The following is a 21482-nucleotide window of genomic DNA, read 5'->3' as shown; positions in this document are numbered from 1 at the left end:
TGGGGTGCCTCCCCATGTCCCCATTGCCTCTTGTGCACCCCTCCCCCACAATGCTCATCACACTTCATGGCCATTGGTCATGTGCCCATCTCCTGCTGGGCTGGATACCCCTCCATTCCCAGAAGAGCTGCTCTGTGTGACTCATCTCCAAATCCCCAGGGACCATGCAGGGCCCTTACAAAGTTTTTAGCAAATGTTTGCTGAGTGGGAGGGGAGGAGTTACAGCCAGGAAGGAAGGAGAAGAAAGAGTGTTTGAAAAGACAAAGGGCATGAGGAGAGAAGAGTGAGATAAAGGAATGATAAAGAGGGAAGGAAAATGAATGAAAGAGGGAAGAAGGAAAGGGAGGAAGCTGGGGGAGAAATAATGAAAAAAGGAGGACAGAGTGGTCTGACAGATCCGAAATCTGTTTTATGCTTTTAACATTCCCCAGAAGTCTAACCCTGCTGCCTGGGAACAGGAACTTGCTTAGTGCAAATCCTTTTCAATACACGTGAGGTTGTTCAATATGGGTGGGGCCCGCCTACACCTTGGTGCTGGGCAGTCATCACATCTCCATGGCCAAACATCGTGGGGAGCAGAACAGCAGCACAGAGAACGGAAGGCTTTCTTCTCCAAACCCAACCCTAACCTCCCTTTCAGCCCCAACTGCGAGGAGAGAGTAGGTGTTGGCAGGATGCCTTTGCTCTCTTCATGAACATCAAGTACCACGTTGAATGCCACTTACGAAAATTAGCCTTTACAGTTTCCGATATTTCTACCCACACAACAGCAAAATAAACAACCATCAGTTAGGAGGGGAGGTCTGGATCACACTGTACCTTGTGTATCACTTTCCTGAGGTAAGCATGAAGCCTCCCTGAATTCTGTTCTCCTTCCTGCATGGTGGGAATAAAGTCTGTCATTTCCAAAGTAAAGTTAGAGGAACAGAAAACTCATTAAGCTCTGGGGAGCTTTAGAAGAAAAACAAGGTTCCACTCTCATCAAACCAACCACTTACCCCAAAGTCACTAGTTTAGCAACTTGGCTGCTATCTGGAAAACATTAGAGAGTGAAAGTTGCTATCACAGAGACAGAGAAAAACAGTGACTGTTTCACCAAGGAGAGGATGTTTGAGCTGGGTTCTGAAATATGAGATGCTCATGAAGTTGGAGGAAGGCATGGCAACCCACTCCAGTATTTTTGCCTGGAGAATCCCTTGGACCTAGAAGCTTGGCAGGCTACAGTCCATAAGGTCGCAAAGAATTGGACACAACTGAAGTGACTTAACACACACACACATACACACAGACATGAAGCAGAAAAGTGGAGCAGAAGTGGAAGATTCCAGCAAAATAAATAGTATTCATATGGACACAGTTCTGAAGTTTTCAGGTTCCATGCAGTAAATGAGGACTGGAAAGCAGTACTGTATGCTGTCCATGGTCCTGAAACACCACTAGGCACCTAGAAACAGATTTCCTGAAACCCTGTGATGAACTGTGGTTTCCCTGGAGGCTCAGATGACAAAGAATCTGCCTCCAGTGCTGGAAACCCAGGTCCTATTCCTGGGTCTGGAAGATCCTCTGGAGAAGGAAATGGCAATCCACTCCAGTATTCTTGCCTGGAGAATTCCATGGACAGAGGAGCCTGGTGGGCTACGGTCCATGGGGTCACAAAGAGTCAGACACGACTAAGCAACTAACACTTTCACTTTTTGATGCTGAAGATCTGGCTCCCTCCTACCTCACCCATCCATGGAGTTCTTCACTGCTTTTCTTTCTTAGATCACGGTGTATCTGTAGTCTTTATATTCCCACAGATCAAAAACAATCATGGATTATGCTTCACATTGTACGTAACAGCTGGTTTCAAGTACATCTCACCGAGTGCCATCGTTTCAATACTTTAATTATTCCACTCAAGAAATTGGGGGGAGAGCCTGTGACACCCCATATCCCCTTTCCTACCATGGTTCACTAGTTCACACACTGCAAACTGGGGTCAGTGGATTTTGTTGTTGTTCAGTCTTGAAGTCATGTTTGACTCTTTGCAACCCCATGGACTGCAGCAGGTCAGGCTCCTCTGTCTTTCATGATCTCCCAGAGTTTACTCAAATTCATGTCTATTGAGTTGGTAATGCTATATAACCATCTCATTCTGCTGCCCTCTTCTCCTTTTGCCTTCCATCTTGCCCAGCATCAGGGTCTTTTCCAATGAGTCGGCTCTTAGCATCAAGTGGCCAAAGTATAGGAGCTTCAGCTTCAGCATCGGTCCTTCCAATGAATATTCAGGATTGATTTCCTTTACGATTGACTGGTTTGATCTCCTTGCAGTCCAAGGGACTCTCAAGAGTCTTCTTTAGCATCACAATTCAAAGGCATCAATTCTATGCTCAGCCTTTTTTTTGGTCCAACTCTCCCATCATTACATGAATACTGGAAAAAACATAGCTTTGACTATATGGACTTTTGTTGGCAAAGTGGTGTCTCTGCTTTTTAATACACTGCCTAGGTTTGTCATAGCTCCCCTTCCAAGAAGCAAGTCTTTTAACTTTGTCAGTGGATGAGTGAGTGCCAAAAATAGGGGTACTGGCTTTATACAAAGAGGGCAACTCCATCCACTTACAGGCTGTAAGTGTATAGAGGTTTTGATCAGGCTGCCTGATTTATCAGTGGGAAGGGGCTCAGAGTAAATAAATGACAAATTACTCCTTGAAAGATGAAGAACCTTTTTGTGTCTGAAGGGCAAGCACAAAAACAAGTCTCAAAAAGGTAAAGGAAGTGCTTGTCCATGCATTGAGTGCAGGTAGAATTGCTTTCTCATGAGGCAAGGAAATGTCAAGGTGAGTTCTGAAAGTTCTTAGCCTTTTAAACTCTACAAGCCACTGACTGACATTAAGCCACTGACTCACGCTTGCAGCTCAAACATTCAACTGGTCAGGGAGCTATGCCCTCCACTCATGCAAGTGCAACTCACAACATGGCTCCAGAGCCTAGATAATGCTGCAAACCCACTGGGATTCCAATCCTAGTGCTTTTGTCAAGATTTTCAATTGCCAGATCTAGTTTATGGGACAGGAATTTATGTTATTAACAAATACCTCAGACGTTCTTGACGGAGACCTTCTGTGCTAGACTGGGTTCTTTCTTTCACATTCCTTCCCGCCCTCACACCCTGGCCATGCTCTAGTGTGGGTGCAGGGCTCTCCCAGTCGCACCGACTGTGGGTGTGCCTGCATGACTCGCTTTGACCAACAGACTGAGAGTGGATGTGAGTGCACCAATCTGAGCATAAGCTTCAAGAGGCGGGTGGGTTTCAGCTCAATTTCTTTGAGAGTTTGTCCTCCACCATGAAAACCACAGGACCCAAGCAATGATGCCTTCTTCAATCTGAGTCTCAGAATGGGATGCTGTGAGAAGCATAGCTGATTCAAACAGAAACCTGAAGACAAGTCTAGCTGAGTCCAGCTAAGCCTCTGCCACCCACAGACCTGAGAACAACAGGTAACTCTTGTTGTAAGCCACAGGATGACGGGGTTGTTTGTTATGCAGTATTATTGAATCAAAGTGAACTGATACACCATCCAAAACTTGTGCCAGGAGCCACAGCCCCAGTAGCTGCTGTCTGATTTTCTAGCTCAAATATTTTATAAACCCATGACTCTGTTCCTACCCCTAATGACCAGATCCCTCTTTCTTCTAGGCTCCCCTCACAGTTGTCCCAACCAGCCTCCCTGCAGTAGCAAGAGCTACCTACAGTGCAGCTGCATGCTCTTATTAATTCACAAAAATCATTTGCCTTTGGTTTTGCCTCAGGGGACAGCCTGTCAGCCAGCAGCCCTTTGCCACATTTTCCAGGAAAGCAACCCTGGAAATGGCAACAGGCCTGAGACTGAATGTAATGAACAAACATTTGTTCTCCACCTGCATGAGGAGAGGACACAGCGGCATCGCCCTCCTTCATGAATCAGAAATACAGGTGGTCTCCAGGGGCTGCAGGATTTTCTGTGAGCTCAGGCCCATTTCCATGGCAACTGCAATTTTAACAGCGAGATCTCAAATTCCACTGTACCTAACAGACATTCAGCAAATACTGATGAACTGAATATCTGGTTTTAAAATAACACAGCTCTGTCATGACCCCAGGAGCGGGCAAGGTCTTCAGGCTTCCTACAGAAGGGAGAGGCCAGACAAATCTGGATGTATGTGGAGACCCATTTTTGCACTTCCTTGTCTCTGCTTTTGATCTTATATAAGGCAATCTTGGCAGAAATCCTTTGCCTTCAAGAAAACTGCATTCCCAAGTACATACAGAGGACCAGTTGAACTACACGGATTTTCATTTCTCATTCATTTTTTTTCCTGTTTTTAATTCTGAAGTCACATTAAGAAGCAGGTATTATTGCTACAAATAAGCAAACTCAGAGAAGTGATATAATCTGCTCAAGGTCACCCAGTCAGGAGATAATGGAGGCAGATCTGAACCTAGTGCCACTGGGTACCTACCAAGTGACACCCCAATGCCCTGTGACAGTTACCCCAGTGTTCCTAGTTAAGATGCCTGTGCCTCAGTTCCCTGCTTTGAAGAATGGGAATGAGCAAGAATAGATCATACATATCAAACCCATTCCTAACGTCAGGCATCTCGCGGCCCTTCTGATAGGATTGCTCTGAGTGTGGCCAAAAGGGGGTAGGCAGATTAAAGGCTCTGAAACTTGGAAAGGGCTCTCCAGTGGTAAGACAGGAAATGCAGACCCCTATTCACCTGATAAAGATGTCCTGGGTGGCACAGTGGTAAAGAATCTGCCTGTAATGTGGGAGCCGCAAGAGATGCAGGTTCAATTCCTGGTTCAGGAAGATCCCCTGGAGGAGGAAAGCGCAACCCACTTCAGTAGTCTTGCTGGGAAAATGCCACCGACAGAGGAGCCTGGTGGGCTAGAGCATCACAGAGTCAGACATGACTAAGCATTCACCTAACAATTACTGACAACGCCTCCTGTGTGTCAGGTGCTTCCACACTTACTATCTCATTTAATGCTCATTTAACAAGGAAGCAGTGCTGTCTGCTGGCTAGGGACATGGTGGGTAGAGGCCAAAATGCATGAGTTCTAAGCGGGCCCCACACTTATTACCCTTGTTCCTTAGGCATGTTTACCTCTCTGTACTTCAGTGTTCTATATGTAAGGCAGAGAGTGGTTTTGAAAAAGTAAATGAATTGATGTGTAGACAGAGCTTAGTGTCTGATTTATAAAGTCCTTGCAACCTGGGGAAATAAATCTCATTCAAAAGCCCAGTTCCATTTTCAGCTCTCTAACCTCTCACACCCAAACCCAACATCTATTCCAGAAGTATCCTTATACCCACCTGCTCATCTCCACCTCCCACTGCACCTGCCCCAGGTCAGCCCTCTTCCCCGTCTCCCTGCTGCCTGCCTTGACCCCTCCCAGTGACCCCAGCCAGTGACCTTTCCGAAACACAAATGCAGCCATGTCGTGCGTGTGCTTAGTCGTTCAGCCGTGTCCGACTCTTGGGACCCTGGAGACTGGAGCCTGCCAGGCTCCTCTGTTCATGGGACTGACCATGGTGTGCCTCTCCTTAGACCTCTCTCCAGCTTGCACTCACATGCAGGCTAAAGTACGCCTCCCAGGCTCTTCCTGGTCTGACCCCTGTCCTCTCCCAGCGTTGCACCATATTCGTCTATTCACACTATAGTCTGGTTATCTAAGGCCTCCCAGGTGGTGTTAATGGTAAAGAACCCTCCTGCCAGTGCAGATAGATGTAAGAGACATGGGTTCGATCTCTGGGTCGGGAAGATCCCCTGGAGAAGAGCATGGCAACCCACTCCAGTGTTCTTGCCTGGAGACTTTCATGGACAGAGGAGCCTGGCGGGCTACAGTCCATAGGGTCGCATAGAGTTGGACACAACTGAAGCAGTTTAGCACTGCACTGCACTCTGGCTCTCTAAGCCGCACTTTCACAGCCCTGGGCCTTGGTCTATGGCACCTGATACCTGGACTTCCTGCCACGCCTGCTCTGCCCATTGATTTCCGGCTCACCTTGTCAGGCGCAGCACTCTGCCTCCAGGAGCATGTGTTCACCTCTTGGAGTTCCTATAGCATACGGCTTGTACTCCTTAGTAGCATCATTTCACATTTCATCTTTTGGTTCATTTTTGTTTGTCTATTTCACCCATGAGACTGTGAGATCCTTCACCCCACAGACTATAGCTTACTCCTATACAAGTTGTTAGCTGGATGACCTGTGGTAAGAACTTAATCTCTGTGTTCCAGTTTCCCCCCCCCCACCCCCGTTAGTGGAGCTAATCAAAGTACCTAACTGACAGGACTACTTAAGTAAAAGCTCTTGACACACTAAATACTCACCTATAAAGCCCAATGCCTTATGCTGAATGTTCTGTGTGTTTTGAAGGAAACAGGAAAAGCTTCCATTGGTTTTATCAGCTTCTCAAAGGAGTTTGACCCTAGAAAGTATTTAAACCAGTTTGCATGTGTGCTAAACCACTTCAGCTGTGTCCAACTGTTTGCAACCCTACAGACTGCAGCCCACCTGGCTCCTCTGTCCATGGAATTCTCCAGGCAAGAATACTGAAGTGGGTTGCCATTCCCTTCTCCAGGGGATCTTCCCGACCCAGGGATTGAATCCGCATCCCTTATGTCTCCTGCATTGGCAGGCGGGTTCTTTACCACTAGCACCACCTGGGAAGCCCAAGCCAGTTTAAAAGGAGCCCAATAACTAAAGTTTTATTTTGAATCCATTTCATTCTCCATGCTCAGAAATAAAGAACAGCAAAAAGTAAAAAAGGCAAGGAGGGGAGAGGGAAAAAAGGAAAGAAAAATCCAAATATTGTACTTAGAAATTGCACTGAAGAACTGGCGACATTTTGAAAAACAGAAGGTCCTAGGTAACTGAGAAATATCTTCCAGATCCTCCAGGAATATCCGTGTGAAAGACGAAGGCATCTGTGAAAATTTCTGAGGGAGAAAGGTAGACTCTCTCTCTACATATGAGATTTTTCCAACAACAGATCTGCCCAGGAGTAAGCAGGCTGGTATACAAAATGGTGATCTCCCTGCCTCTGGAGGTAAGCAAGGAGAGGGTACTTAAAACTCCTACACTAGAGGGGAGGCTGGGGGTGGGGGAGAAGCAATGGACACTCTTTTCTGCGGCCTCAAATGTATAAACACAGAGAAATTTACAAAATTTAAAAGCTTCTTCTCAACTTTGATGCTGTATAAATCAAATATTTGCTTAGGACTGAATCCCTAAGGTTCTATGAATACGGTCTGATATTAATGTAAAGTACATGCATGCATGCTAAGCTGCATCAGTCATGTCCAAGTCTGTATGACCGCATAGACTGCAACACACCAGGCCTCCCTTTGCTAAATAAATTAAGTGACTTACCAAAATTACACAGCAAGTAAGCAGAACAGCTAGGATTCAAACGCAGAGAGTTTGACTTCAGAGTCCACATTCTTCCATTCTGGCTTTATCACCATCCTCCCAGCTCAAGAACTTCTGGAGCCTTCCTGTTACCCTCAGAATAAAGTCAGAATTTTCTATACTTGGAGCTGAATTATCTACTCCAGCTCTGTAAAGAAAAGGGTTCTGAGGCCCAGAGAAGAACTGACTTGTCCAAGATCAAACATCCCATTTGCATTTGAGCCAGACTTAGAACCCGTGAGCTATTTCTGTCACTCTGAGCGCATTCTGCCTGACTTCTAAAGCCCTGTAGAATTCTCCAGCTCCCCAGCCATTCAAATGTATTTCCAGTTCCTCATCCTCAGATTCAGCTATGTAAAATCCTCACTCTGCTGACCACATTCATTCTCCAGCCCAGGTCTTGCCCAAGCTATTCCACCTGCCTTGCATGCTCTTCTTGTGTCTCCACCAATCAAAGCCCTCAACACCTAGCTCATGCCATCCCCCAAGCCCCCAGAGACTAACTCCAGTTGCTTCTGGCAAAAGCTGAGCCGTCCCTTCTCTGAACACCTCTAACACCTGTACTCTATTCCGCAGATCACCCTCTGGTCATTTTTCAGTCTTTCCAGGTATGTGCAATTTTCCATTTAGCTGGAAAGGTCAAGATCATGAAATATGTGTTTCTAATCACCCATTGCATCTTGCACAATTCAAGGGACAGAAAAGATCTGCAGCTAACAGTCGCTGATTACCTGTCATTCTGTATCTTCATCTCCTGTGTTGCGGGGAGGGAACTGTCATCTGTTAGTCACTCACTGTGTGCATTTGCAAATGTTGTATTATGTGTTTTCACGTACTCAGTCTTGGCCAAGTTCATTATAAAACACACGCACTCAGGTCTAAGTGTGTACAGTTATGTTATAGAAGATGTCACAATGCAGTATCACTTGCATGCTCTCTGATACACCTTTTAAGAATCTAATTTAAAATAATTTTACCCCAAAGAATATGGCCAACTACTCCTTGTCTGATCATGAACTTGACCAACCTGGGACTGTCTGCTTCTCTGCCCAAGATGACAGAAGCCCCGATTCAGAACCAGATTCAGGACCAGATGTCCGCTAGTACTCCTCTTGTGGGCCACATCACTGGCAGGTTTGGTCTCTGCTCTTCCTTGAGTCTCAGTCCTGCTATTCTACTTCCCTCCGATTTCACTAGATGCAAGACAAATCCCTGTAGGCATCTCAAATTCTTTGCATAAAAAGGCACCAAGATAAACCACATAGTTAAAGGTAGGCTGAATACCATCTTTAGGAAGAAACAAGCTTTTTGCACATCTGTCTATTAGGTAGTTGAGTCTGATGTACTTTTTTATTTAATGATCACTTTCTTCCCTGCTCATCTCATCTTGAATGTTTGACTTAACACACATACACACACAAAGAGTTCAATCAGACGGTGACTATTTTAGCAAGCAGACCAGACTATCTGCTCTTCCCTGCTTGAATGGACCTCTTCATTTCTCCACAGGCCACCGAAGAAGCTTATCAGTTTACTCTTTGAGAAACAGGTTGCCTTCCTCAAAAAACCCAGTTAGAGATCATACAAATCCTCTTTTTAAAAAATCTTTTTGAATGCCATAATGGCCTGCAAAAATCACAAATGATCAGTACACATGGTCTTATTCGTAATAATAATAATTCTTGAACCATCTCAGTGGACACACCTGCCTCCCCTTCGGTGGCTCCATGGGGACACAGCGCATCTGCAGAGCCATCAGCCTTTGTTTGTTCAGAGCCACGCCCAGGATGCCCTACTCATTTAACCACCCAAGTGGGCACCAAAAACCCACTTTAAATTAATCCCGGCTACGCCATTAATTTTTTAAAAAGCCACACGTGAAAGGGAGCTTTATTAATATTTTAAACAATCCTTGGGGGCTGAAGCCAAGTGTTTCGATTTTTTTTTCCCTCTTCTCTATCAGGCTACTCTAGTATCTCAAAAAAGGCGGAGGCAAGGAATAGAGGAAAAGACACCGGAGTCAAGATGAGTAGAAGAGGGCTTCTGTGACGCAGCTGCCTTTGTCCCCACTGTGCCCTGTCTGGGGTGTCCCTTCTCCTCTGCTCACATCCTCTCTCCTATCTCTTGATTTCACTGCCAAAGCTGTGACCTTATCCCCTTTGTTCAGACGAACGAGCTGAGGCTCAAGAGGGCACAAAGACCCAACATCAAGGGGACTTAAGGATGCATCTTGGTCCTTTTGACAGCCTCCCCCCCCAGGATTTGGTCTCTCCACAGGCCACACACACACCATTGCTGCCAAAAACATCTTACCTGTCTCCAAGGTTTGCTCTAATTGCACAGAGAAGCCACATTTGGATGCAGAGGTCGGGCTCCGCAATGCTGACTCCCCTTCAGTTTCTCCAAGGGGTCACACTCTGGCCTCAGGGTCTTCCCTGACTCTCAGAGAATCCCCTCCCTCCTCCCTAACTCCCTGCCCCTTCCAGAACTGGGTGTCACTGTGGAGGTCCCCTCAAGTCTCCTGTATTTCCCTTATGACAACACTCCCCCGCCACCTCCCTACACACACACACTTTGTTGCCATTTCAGGCTGAAATGTCTGTCTTTACTAAATTCTGGGAAGGTGAAGGACACGCCCATCTTATGTCCACTTTCCTTAGCACACAGAAGGTGCATGGAACAGACCAGATCCTATTATTATTATTATTAACCTAGGAACTGAGTACTGTTGAACAGGTTAAGGGAGCAGTAAGTGAAAAGCCAAAATGCCCGTCCACTCACTGAATGGCATTCCGGTTCTTGTCACTTCTTATGCATTATCAGCCAAAGATTCTCAAAAAGCTGTGGCCCTACAAAGGAGCTCCATCCAAGTCCATCCTCTCTGGCTTCTCCTCTTAAACCACACACCCTTCTAGCTGGAGTGGACTACGTGCTCAGTGGCTCGGTTGTGTCCGACTCTGTGACCCCGTGGACTGCAGCCTGCCAGGCTCCTCTGTACACGGAATTTTCCAGGCAAGAATATTGGAGTGGGTTGCCATGTCCTACTCCAGGAATGGACTATGTGGACTACATCAAACACAAATGCCTTGTCAAGGGCCACTTTTCCAGGAACTAAGGATCATTTTCAGCATCTCTCCTCCCCACGCTACTAGAGTTGCCAGAGCCACTCTCTCTGACTCTCCCTGACATACAGGTTAACTGCCTGCTTTGCACAAAGGACTAAAGAAGCAGGATCAGGATCGGCCAGAAGTTCTGAAGCCCTTGCTGTGTGCCCACCAAACACTAAGCCCTTTGCCAGGGTCCTCTTGAATGAATGCTCCAGGGTCCTGTGAAATGGCCAGGGCTTGGCACACTCTGGATAGCAGAGCCCCAAGGCTCAGAAAGGAGGCAGAGCAGGGCTGAACACCCAGATCTATCTGGTATAAAAGCCGGGCCAGGTCAGCTCTACTCCAGAGGGCCACAGCCAGCAGGCAGGGAGACTACTGCGGTTGTGTAGAGAGCCATACAACTCCAGAGGCACTGCTCTCATAGACCCACCTCAAAGACCATCTTGCTAAACTTCCTTCGTGGAAACAGGGGTCCAGTACAGGGTACAGATCTGCTCTGGTCCACAGCCACAATGGTACCCAGGCCTCCGAACTCATCAATCACTGCATCACCTCCATCTCCTGCCTCACATCCCTTGAGTGCAGTGTCAGAGTCCAAAAGCTGGGACTGGCTCCTACAAATATTCCACACATTCCTCCCACACTGCTTGGCCCTGAGGCAACCACATCCCTCCTGTGGATTCTTAGCCAGCTACAACACTAAGGGATTGGTCGCATATGCCTCTGTGTCTCAGAGGGCAGGGATTAGGGATGGCTGGTGGCCCCCATTTTCAGGAGTCACATATCTGGATATGACTCAGCAAAGGTCGGCTGACAAGACCTGAAGCTGGGCCAAGGGGTTTTCTAAGGGAAGACTCAGTCCAGAGTTGGGCAGGAGGCAGGGCTCTTCTGGAGAAGCAAGGGGGCCAGCCCCCTCCCAACCTTCCTCTCAACTGCGCCCCAGTGCTCCAGCCTCTGAGAGCTTTAGGTGGACAATGCCTCCTTCAGAAGGCTTACCAAGAAGATTCAATAAAACAAGATTCACAATACACCGGGCAGATAAGTGGGTAACATCAGTTCCTTACCCCTTACCCAATGTGGCCCTCCCCAAGGTGCTTTGGGGCCATCCCTGAGCTTTTATCCCTTCTGGATAAAGGAGGATGCTAGGTTTCCTGTCTCAAACCTCAAGCATCTTCTCGAGGATTCCATGGAGATGGAATTCCAGCAGGCCATCTACCTGGCTGCTCAGATACTAGCCACCCAAGGCCCATGGTTTTCCCCAGCACCCGAGGTCCACATCCCTCAGGAACGGTGTGATTCAGCCCTAAGGCCCGGCAGGCAAGGAGGATGGAGGCCAGGTCTCCGGGCCCCGCTGTGCCCTCAGCTCCCCACCCTGAGACAAAGCCGAAAGACCTGGGATCCTTTGTTTCCGGCCACACCCTGGGACCCAGAGGACGGCTCAGCCCCCACCGCGATTCCTAAACCACCCCTCCAGTGTTAACCCTTTCAGGGCCACAGCCCCCCCGCCCCGCCCCAGTCTCTCCATTAGGTTATTTTTAGCTGCCGTGAAGACTGGGAGGGGCTCCTCCATCATGGCGCTGGTCTCTAGGTCCAGACTTCCACTCCACTGGTCTGGGCGGGAAGTGGGGAGCAATAGACGACCTTTTCCCCTCCTTAGCAGGCAAGGAACGCTGCTGCGAGAGGCCAGAGCTGGACGGTGCAAAGCCCCCCCTCTATCCCCGCGCTGGAGTTTCGGCTCCAGGACAAGGAAGGAGGGGGTTCGGGCCCCCGCGCCCCTCCCTCTTTTGTTCAGCTCCGCATCCTCTCAGTCCGCGCCATCCTCCGGCACATCCCGTGGCGAAGGGGGCGGGGGGCGGTGGCCGCGGGGGAGGTGGCTGCAAGCCCGCGGGGAGAGGGACCCGAGGCTCCAGCCCCGCCCCGCCATGCAGGGCTCCCCCTCCCCCCCATTGTCCCCAGAGGCTGGGGGGGAGGGGGCTCCGGAGCCGAGCCCGGCCCCGCCCCACCCGCCGCGCCGCAGGAAGCCTGGCCCGCCGCCCCTGCGGACCCTGGCCGATCCTCGGCGGCGCCCACCGCCCCCCCGCCCCTGCCCCGAGACCGGCGGGGCTCGGGGGGCGGGGGCCCGGCTTACCGTGATGTGCGGGATGCTCTTCTTGCCCTGGTAAGACATGGCCCCCTCCCCACCTCTTGCGCCCTCGGCCCGGCCGGGGGACTTTGTGGGGCTGGCTTTCGCTCGGTGCGGCTGTCTCTCGGTCCCGCTTCCCGCGGGCGCGGCGACAAAGGCCCCGGCCCAGTGACGAGAGGCACGGAGCTCGGCTGCCCGCGGCTGCTCGGCCCGCTCGCCCGCCGCCGCCGCCCCGGCTGCCTGCACCGCCCGGCTCCGCGAGGAGGGCGGGACGAGGGCGGGAGGAGGGGGCTGCAGACAGACAGCTCCTCCCGGCGGCGCGGAGCCGAGCCCGATTCGCCCCTCTCGCCTCGAACCAGGAAGCTCTTCCCTTCCGATCACCCGCTTCCCCGCACTCCGCCCCCCGCCCCCCAACCAACCAGCCCCGCCGACCCCCGCCCGGCGCACACGCCCTCGGCTGGGCCCCGGCCTCGCTCTCGCGATTGGGTAGGTCTGGTTTTTTCAGGGCTCTTTTGAAAGCCAGAGATGGACTTCGGATGCGCAGGCGGAGACCATTGGCAGCGCCACAGGTGTGCGGTCCCGTACGGGGGCCGGGGCGAGGGGGCTCCGGGAACATCTGTGTGGGGGAGGGAATGTGGGCCTGATGCCCAGAAACCCCCTCCCCCTCCCTCGGCTGCTGGAGTGTTTTGAGGATACAGTCCAGCAACCTCCCGCCTTTGACCTCTCATTCCACAGCCTCCGTTTGTCTGCTGCGCCACTCGCTGCACAGCTCAAGCATATATCCAGCCCCAAGCCCAAGCCTTTATTCAAACTGTGCCCTCTCTCGGAGTATCTTACCTCCTCTACCGGACTCATCTCTAATGCCTTTTCCATGAAGCTTTTCTCTGCCACCCCTCCCACCCCAATTACTGAACCCGTCTCTCCGGGGACTCAGTAGGAACCTCCCTGCAGAAGCAGGGACCCCCTAAGACAAGGCCCTAATTAGTGGCTGACCTGCTCTACCGTCTGCAGCCCACCCCCTCACATCACACAGCCCCCTGCCGATGGGGCCACCGGGTCATTCCCAGAGCCTGTCTACCAGACAATGATTGCTGATTTCAGAGCCAGACTATTGTCACTAAGACCCCCGCAGCCCTCCGGGGCAGGCTAGGGGTCAGGCGGGGGAGAAGGAAGTCCTGGTTCCCAGTGGAGAGTGAACACTAACCCCAGCACCCATAGGTCCAGATGGTGCTTTGGGGAGAGGTGAGGAGCAGGCTTGGGCATGGCTTGATAAACTTGGCAAAAGAAAGAAAAAAGAGAGCCCTAGCAAGCCCCCATAACACTAGACAGGTGCCCCAAATCTCCAGGCAAATTAAAATGCCGACCTTGTCACTTTCAGCCTACAAAACTCAAACCTCGGGCACAGGCTCTGTTAAAAGACCCCATCTTGTAAACGTCAAGCTGCCACCCAGAGGAAGGGTGCACTAGGCGTGCTAAATCCCCCCACCCCCACCCCCCACCTCTGAGTTTAGGGCCTGAAGCCCTTACCTCCATCACCACTTGGGAGCCCGTCCTCCAGTCCAGGACGGAGGCCAGAGTTGTCTGAGCCTTAAAATGAAGATGGGATGTTCACAAAAGAGAAACAGTTTAGTATTCCAGGTACACTAGGCCATAAGCTTCCCATTTCACAGGTGGGAAATTGAGGCTGACACATAGGTAAAATGTCTCTCGGATATAAAGCATGTTAGCTGCAGCAGAGCAGTATCTGGAAGCCAGGTTCTGGCATACCTAGTCTGGACGTTCATTCATTCAGCCTCGGCTCTGAGCTGGGTCCTAAATTCTTGCTGCTAACCGGAAACTGGGGTCTCCCTCTCCCCCGACTCTATATTCCCTTCCTCGGCGTTGCTAAGTGCTAGATTCCACAAACCAGGGAGTCCCCAGGGCCCAGTCTGGGCAGGGTAGCTCCAGGGGTGGGGTCGAGAACTCGGGGGAGGGGCGCGGGTTCGCTATTGGCCAAACAGACCACAGCTCCGAGTGGACTTCCCGGGTACAAAGCGCCGCATTCGCTCAGCCTTGGGCCTTGGCAGACGCTGCGCCTGCGCCACCGAAACCCCTCCTCCCTCCCCCAGGAAAGAGGTTTATGGGTGGGGGGAGGGCCCGGGTACCCTCTGCAACGCGCAGGAGCAGCGAGGCCCGCCGGCTAAGGGACCCGAACCCCGTAGCCGTGAGGCCCGCGGAGAGTAAAACGCTCCCCCAAGGTAGATCACGAGCCCCTTGGCTTCACGGTCGCGAACCTCGAGTGCTTCTGGGGTCCTTGGCGCGCCCGAGGCGCTGCCTTTTGTCCAGAAACCATGGAGAAAGGGGAGCGGGCTAGAGGGGGAGAGGAAGGAGGAATGGAAGAGGAAGCGACCAGCGTCCCCAGGGGCCGAGGAGCGGCTGCAGAGCCGTCCGGGGCCGAGCCCGGGGCCGATGCTGGCGTTAGTGACATTGACCGCGGCTCCTGATGGACGCTCTTCCACAGCTCCCGGCTGTGCACAAAGCTCTCTCGCCTCCCTGAAACTCCACCACACCATGAGGGAGGCTGGGAGATGCCACCTCCATTTCACAGATGAAGAAGCTGAGGCTCAAGAGGACGCACAGCCCTGACTGGAAACCACGGTTCTGCCGTATTGGCCCCGGCTTCTAGGTCCGCGGTCTCCGAAGCCTCCCTCTCAGGCTCTTAATCCTGGATCGCAAGTGAGGTCGGACAGCAGGGAAGGAGGTGGGGAGGGAGAGATAGAAAAGGGATACGGACAAGGAGACAGGACCCTCTCGATATCTCCCTTCCTTGCCCCTTTCCCGTCCCCACTCCCGCGCACTGTAGACCTTCCGCGAGGAGCCAGATTCAGGACCACGGAGAGTTCCCGAGCTCCCCTGACAGAAAACCCGGGGTGTGCGGATGGGGGCTGGAGGAGACCCACTATTGGATCGGAGCAACCACAAGTCGGCCCAGCCCCCATTCTTCCAAGACCCCCCCACCCACCCACCCAGATTTCTGTCCAGATCAAACTGCGGCTCCCTCACTGTATGCCTCTCATAACATTTAAGGGGAGAAGGGTTCATAAAAATGATAATAATGATAAAACTCATAATACACGACGAATGTTTATTGAATGCTCGCTACCTGGCGTCATTAACTGATTTCATTTTCACAGAGTGTCTGTCGCGCCCACCCTGGCCTGGGGTGAGGCGGGAGTGCCAAACAGGGACCCCAGCACCCATAGTGGCCTGGGACCCCGGCAGTGCTCAGACATGGAGTTCTGGGGTGAGGCGAGCATCCGGCCGTCGGGTGCTCCAGTTTCTGTTCTCCAAGCACCTGACCATATATCCCACAGCTGGGTCGTCTATCCATCCATCTTCCCCCAGTGGCTCTGGTGACCACCAACTAAAGGGAGAGGAGCCATAGGGCCCAATGCTTGGCGTTCCCTCTCTCTGATGTTTCCCCCGCTTTCACGAGGAGAGAAACCTCCAAGTCTACTGACCCTGGTTCAAATCCCTGCTCTGTCTCCAACTTGCTCTGTGAAGCGAGCACACTGGCGTCCTGCGGGACTCAGAAACATTCTCTGAAGGTGTCGGGTGATTGCGGTTCGCGGTTTCCAGGTCTATCTGCCCAACGATCTCAATCTTTAACCAAATCCTTCCCCCCAGAAAACACAGAGGGAGCACTCAGGAAAGGCTTAAGCTTTAAGCCGTGTAACCAGAGGCATTTCATTAAACCTTTCCCGGCGCTAGTGACATAGGAGGTGCTCCATAATTCCTCACGAGTGAGTGAATAAATGAAGGGATGAATGCGGAACAGAGCTACTCGTCTTCTTAAAGCAGAGAATGGGGACGTTTGGATGAAATTAACCCCAGAGGACCCTCTGCGCTCTAAGGGACCATGTGGCGGCTTTAGCCAACTTACTTCCCTTCTCAGAACCTCGGTCTCTCCCTTTCTGCAGAGGAGGAGCAGGGGACTGGATCTCGAAAGACCCTCTGGAGTCTCATGGACTATGCTGGCCAACCCTGACCAAGTGGCCAAACCTCTCCAAACATGCTGTACGACAGAGTGGGGGAGGGGCCTTTGGCGCTCTCCCAAGCCCGGGGGCAGTGGCCCCCAGCACTCCGGACCCCGGGCACTGCCTCCGGGCGGCCCCACACCCCGCGCCCCTAGGACCCCGCCCCCTCCGTCCGGCCCACGCGCGCCCCGAGGGTACCTGGCCATTGTCCCGGCCGAGTGGCAGGTCGCGGGGCGCGGGGCAGCGGATGCGCAGCGCGGGTGGTCTGTCGTCGCGCTCGCCCGGCGAGCTGACGGCCGAGCCCGACGGCTCGCTCACGTCGCTGGCCGTGTCCTCGCTGCCGCCGGGCCCCGGCAGGCCGACCGCATCAAGCCGGCCAGCACTGCGCGGCGTGCGCGCCGAGCCGCGGCGGCCCACGCTGTACGCGTCGAAGTCGATGGTCTTATTCTCGTAGGCGCCCTCCACCGCGGCGAACATGCCGCCGTACTTCTGCCGCGGGGTCTGCGCCGCGCTGCCCGGCCGCGCCAGGTACACGGGCAGGTCATCCTCCGTGTTCCACGCGCGCCGCCGGTCCGCCATACCGGTCCAAGCCCGGCTGCCCGACCGCGCCCCCACCCGCCCGCCCGCTCGCGGTCCTGGCCACCGCCGTGCGCCGCGCTCCGCGCTCCGTGCGGGCCCGCGGCTGCCCAGGCGCGACTGCGGCCCGGGCAGGGGCGGGCCGGGGTGCGGGCCGGGGCGGGGCCGGGGCGGGGCTGGGGCGGGGCCTCCGGGCGGCTGTCGAAGAGCACCGCGGCCGGCTACAAAGGACCGGGAGGCGGGGACCGCGGCGAGGGCGTGGAGGGACCGTGACGTGCCCTCGCCGCAGCGCCGAGGGCGGGCAGCCCAACCGCAGTGCCCTCGCCGCAACCCACTCCCCGCCCCCAGGCCGAGCGCAGGGCGCGAGGAGAGCGAGGGGTGCGAACCACGGGCACGCACACACTGCCAAGCACACGTAGGTTGGTATTAGCACAGCAGACAATTACGCCATACAAACACGTGAGAGATGCACAAACATGCCGGCGCACACGAGAGTCGGTTACACACACGCTCCCCAGACACACTTAGTCCCTTTCATGCCCATCATTGGTAATTTTGCATACACATACAAGCTTGTATATATTCCTAGTCAGTCACGCACACATACACACGCACACATACACACACACACATAGACGCAAGCCAGAAATTCTCAGTCACCCAACCCAGCGCACAGACAGCATCACACCGAGACTGATTGCACAACCAGAGAGACGCTCACACATTGGATACTGCATTCATTCACTCAGTGCTATCATACTGAGTGCCCCGCTGGTGCCTAGCACGTTTTGGGCACTGGCAACGGCGCAGTGAACAGAATAGATGGAGTCCTGCCCTCCGGGAGCTGACATTCTCCAGAGGAAGGAGACACACACACACACACACACAGCATATACCGGGCCGGGCTGCGCACCAGGAAGGATGAAACCGCAGGGCAGGAGGGATGTGCTAGGACCGCATTCATGCCGACAGGCAAGAGAAATACACTCTTGCACGTGAACCAGTGACTCACACATGTACACGAGGCTGACTCCTGCAATAACCCCACAACAAAGAGATTTTTCATGCCCTTATACCAAAGACTAACTCACAAGGTGACTCCAACACACACAACCCCGACATGGAGCCCACACACAAATCCACCCCAGAAATATGAGTAGTCGGGAGCTTAAATAGCAACACGCTCCAGAAAAAGACACACAAAGAGACAGATCATTTCACACACACTGCACACACTCCTGTCGTCACCCACACAAATATTCCCCATTCCAGGGTCACCTCCCATGACCCCGGATGCAGCCCACCCGTGCTGAGCTACGAATTTGCAGCCTGGTAGTCCCAGGCTTCCTCTGACTATGGCCAGGGTGAAGGGCATGGGGTCCGGGGGTCGTCCTGCTGCAGTTTCCCTCTAACCCCCTTCAGAGCCAGGTGCCATGTGCCTTCTCTGGATGTCCTGGCTCATTTCTCCCTGATCGTGATCAGGCAGAGGGTCTTAAGAGTCTCCAGGGACATGGTGGTCCCAGCTGCTCTTTCTGGATGGGCAGAATTGCCAGCTGCCAACCCCCGCTCCTCGAGCAAGTTCAGACATGCCATATCGGGCTGGGTGGGGACCCAGCTGGGAGCGTGAGTGCCTCCTCTTGCACCCCCCACCGCTACCTCTTCCAGAGCTAGGAACTGTCCCTTCAGCACCCAGCCTCACGGTTCTAGGAGTCCCAGATTCCGGGATGCAGTGCAAGTGTATTTTTAACAAAACCTGCTCCCGTTTCTGTGAAATACTGTTTTCAGAACATTCCAAGCAAGGAAATTTCATGTTGGAGACCACATGGAGACTTATTCTAAAGCTCCAAAACTATTCATGGTGACTAAACCCTTAGAAAGGTCTTTCCTGGTGGCTCAGACAGTAAAGAATCTGCCTGCAATGAAGGAGACCTGGGTTCTGTCCCTGTGTCAAGTAGATCCCCTAGAGAAGGAAATGGCAACCCACTCCAGTATTCTTGCCTGGAGAATTCCATAGACAGAAGAGCCTAGCTGGCTATAGTCCATGGGGTCTCAAGGAGTCTAGCTTTTTGTGTGACTAACAAACACAACCAAACCCATAGAAATAGAGAATTCAAGAATCTGAGTTAGATGAAACTTTTGAGGTCAGTCCTCATGCTGGATGCGTGCATCTGCTCTCACATGTTAAGGAGACAGTCTCTCTGGCTTTGCTTAAATACTGCTGCTGAGGGAGAACTCACTACTTTCCAAGTAGACCCTTTTCACTGGGAGAAAGGGCCAGGCAGTTGTCAAGACGAGGAGGGAGTGACATGGAAGGAGAGAAAGAGTCTTCTCTGTGCAGAAGCTAGAAAACATAAGAATAACTCCCACTTATAGAGTTTGCTACATGCCAAGGACCATTGCAGGCACTTTACATGTCATTGCTCTTGTAAGGCTCACAGGGACCTTTGAGATACATACCATTTTAGCCATCTTTTTCAAATGAGAAAACTGAGTCTCAGGGAGGTAAGTGACTTGTCTAGGGTCACAGCTGGTGAATGATCCCACTTTGGACTGAAACACAGTAGTCTGGTCCCAGAATCTGCATCTCAACCAGTATCCTTTACTGCTCCCCACAAGAAAGCTGGCTGAAAAGTTCCCACTGGAGAGGGGAGAGAAAAGCAGGAACTTGGCGTAGGCAGGAGAGTCTAGGTTTTTTAGTTTGAATCCTGTGTTCCATGCAACCTTGGGCAGCTGATCACTCCACATTCATCCATCACACATCTTGGGTGCCCACTGAATTATTGACTTTATTTTCCTCATCTCCTGCGTCTTCTAGAGGAGGGGGATCTGACTTTTATTGAAAACCCGCCGTATGTCAGGGTCTGTGTTCACACCGTTTATTTCCACACATTGCATCCGCTTTCCGCAGCCCCCTTGGTAGATGTTATCACCTCTGTTTCCAGGCTGGGGAGCTGAGGATGACAAACCTTAAACCCATGGCTCAAGTGAACCTCCAGGACGTGACCATGCTGGGATTCAACCTCAGGTTTGTCTGAGTGCTTTCTACAGCATCTTCTCATCTCAAGACCAGTAACGCCAGTGTAACAGAGGAAGGGAGGTAGAAACAAAACCAGGGTATACGTTAGGAAATGTGGCCACCAGCCTGTAGGGACACCAAGGGGAGGGATGTCTGCCAGACGCCAACAGAGGAAAAGTCCAGAAAACCTGAGCACACTGCTCCTGGTCCAGAGGGTGCCTGTGACCTTCCCCATCCTGTACTCTGACTGCTCTCAGCCTTCCAGAGACTAAGAAGGGGTGCTCATGAGTGGATTAAACTGTGACATCTGGTGAAGGAAAGCCTCCAGCTCATCCTGTCTGGCTAGGAAGCCTTCCAGGTGATGGCAGAGAACAAACGGAAACAGAGAGGACAGGAGCCACTACTCAGCTCTGTGGTATATCCCCCATTAGGGACTTTTTTGGTAAATATATTTAAAAAAAAAAGGATTGAAGAAAACCCATAAATTATAGAATGGAGAAAAATAGAATTGAAGTTTATTGTTAGCTGCCTAATTACACTCTAAGCAAATCTGTGAGGCAAATAATAGATTATTGTGCTCATTTTGAAAATAAGAGAAAAGGTTTAGAGAAGTAAAGAAAGCTCCCTCAAGTTATATGGCCAGCAAGTGGAGATACAGTTCAAATCCAGGCCTGTTTGATTCTAAGATGTCTGTTCTCTTCTCGTGCCTCCAAATCAGCTCATAGGGGATTGTGGGAGGCAAAATAATGCCCCCTCTTCCCAAAGACGTCCACCTCCTCACCCCCAGAACCTGTATGTATGTAACCTTACATGGCAAAAGGTACCTTGCAGATGCGCTCAAGTTCAGGATCTTGGGGTGCAGAGATTATCCTGGATGATCCGAGTTGGCCGAATGCAATCATAAGGGTCCTTATAAGTGGAAGATGGAAGGAAGCTGGAGGGTCAGAGAAGGAGATGTGGCAACGGAAGCAGGTCCAAGAGCCAGAGTGAGATGTGAAGATGCAGGGCTGCTACTGGCTTTGAGCCAGAGGAGGAGAACATAAGCCTAAGAAGGCAGGCAGCTTCTAGAATCCAGAAAAGGCAAGGAAGCCAATGCTCCCCTAGACTCCCCAGAAGGAACACAACTCTGCCAATACCTTGATTTACAGCCCAGTGAGTTTCGCTTAGGCCTTCTGGTATGCATAACTGTAAGACAGTAACTA

General features: G+C 52.0%; 1 protein-coding gene across 2 annotated transcripts in view; it reads right to left on the bottom strand.

Moving 5' to 3' along the window:
• Nucleotides 1-17267, bottom strand: part of CRMP1 (collapsin response mediator protein 1) — a 66428-nt gene extending 49161 nt beyond the window's left edge. Inside the window, exon 1 of one of the 2 annotated variants that reach the window (XM_069593232.1) lies at nucleotides 16887-17267. In XM_069593232.1, coding sequence (XP_069449333.1) covers nucleotides 16887-17267 — 381 coding nt within the window. Of the gene's footprint in view, nucleotides 1-12678; nucleotides 13009-16886 lie in introns of those variants that run through there. The other variant, XM_069593233.1, reaches the window with a different exon arrangement.
• Nucleotides 17268-21482: the final 4215 nt, after the last annotated feature.

This window comes from Ovis canadensis, chromosome 6 (assembly GCF_042477335.2).
Source record: "Ovis canadensis isolate MfBH-ARS-UI-01 breed Bighorn chromosome 6, ARS-UI_OviCan_v2, whole genome shotgun sequence".
NCBI classification, from domain to species: domain Eukaryota; kingdom Metazoa; phylum Chordata; class Mammalia; order Artiodactyla; family Bovidae; genus Ovis; species Ovis canadensis.
This window is presented reverse-complemented; position numbering and strand designations above follow the sequence as displayed.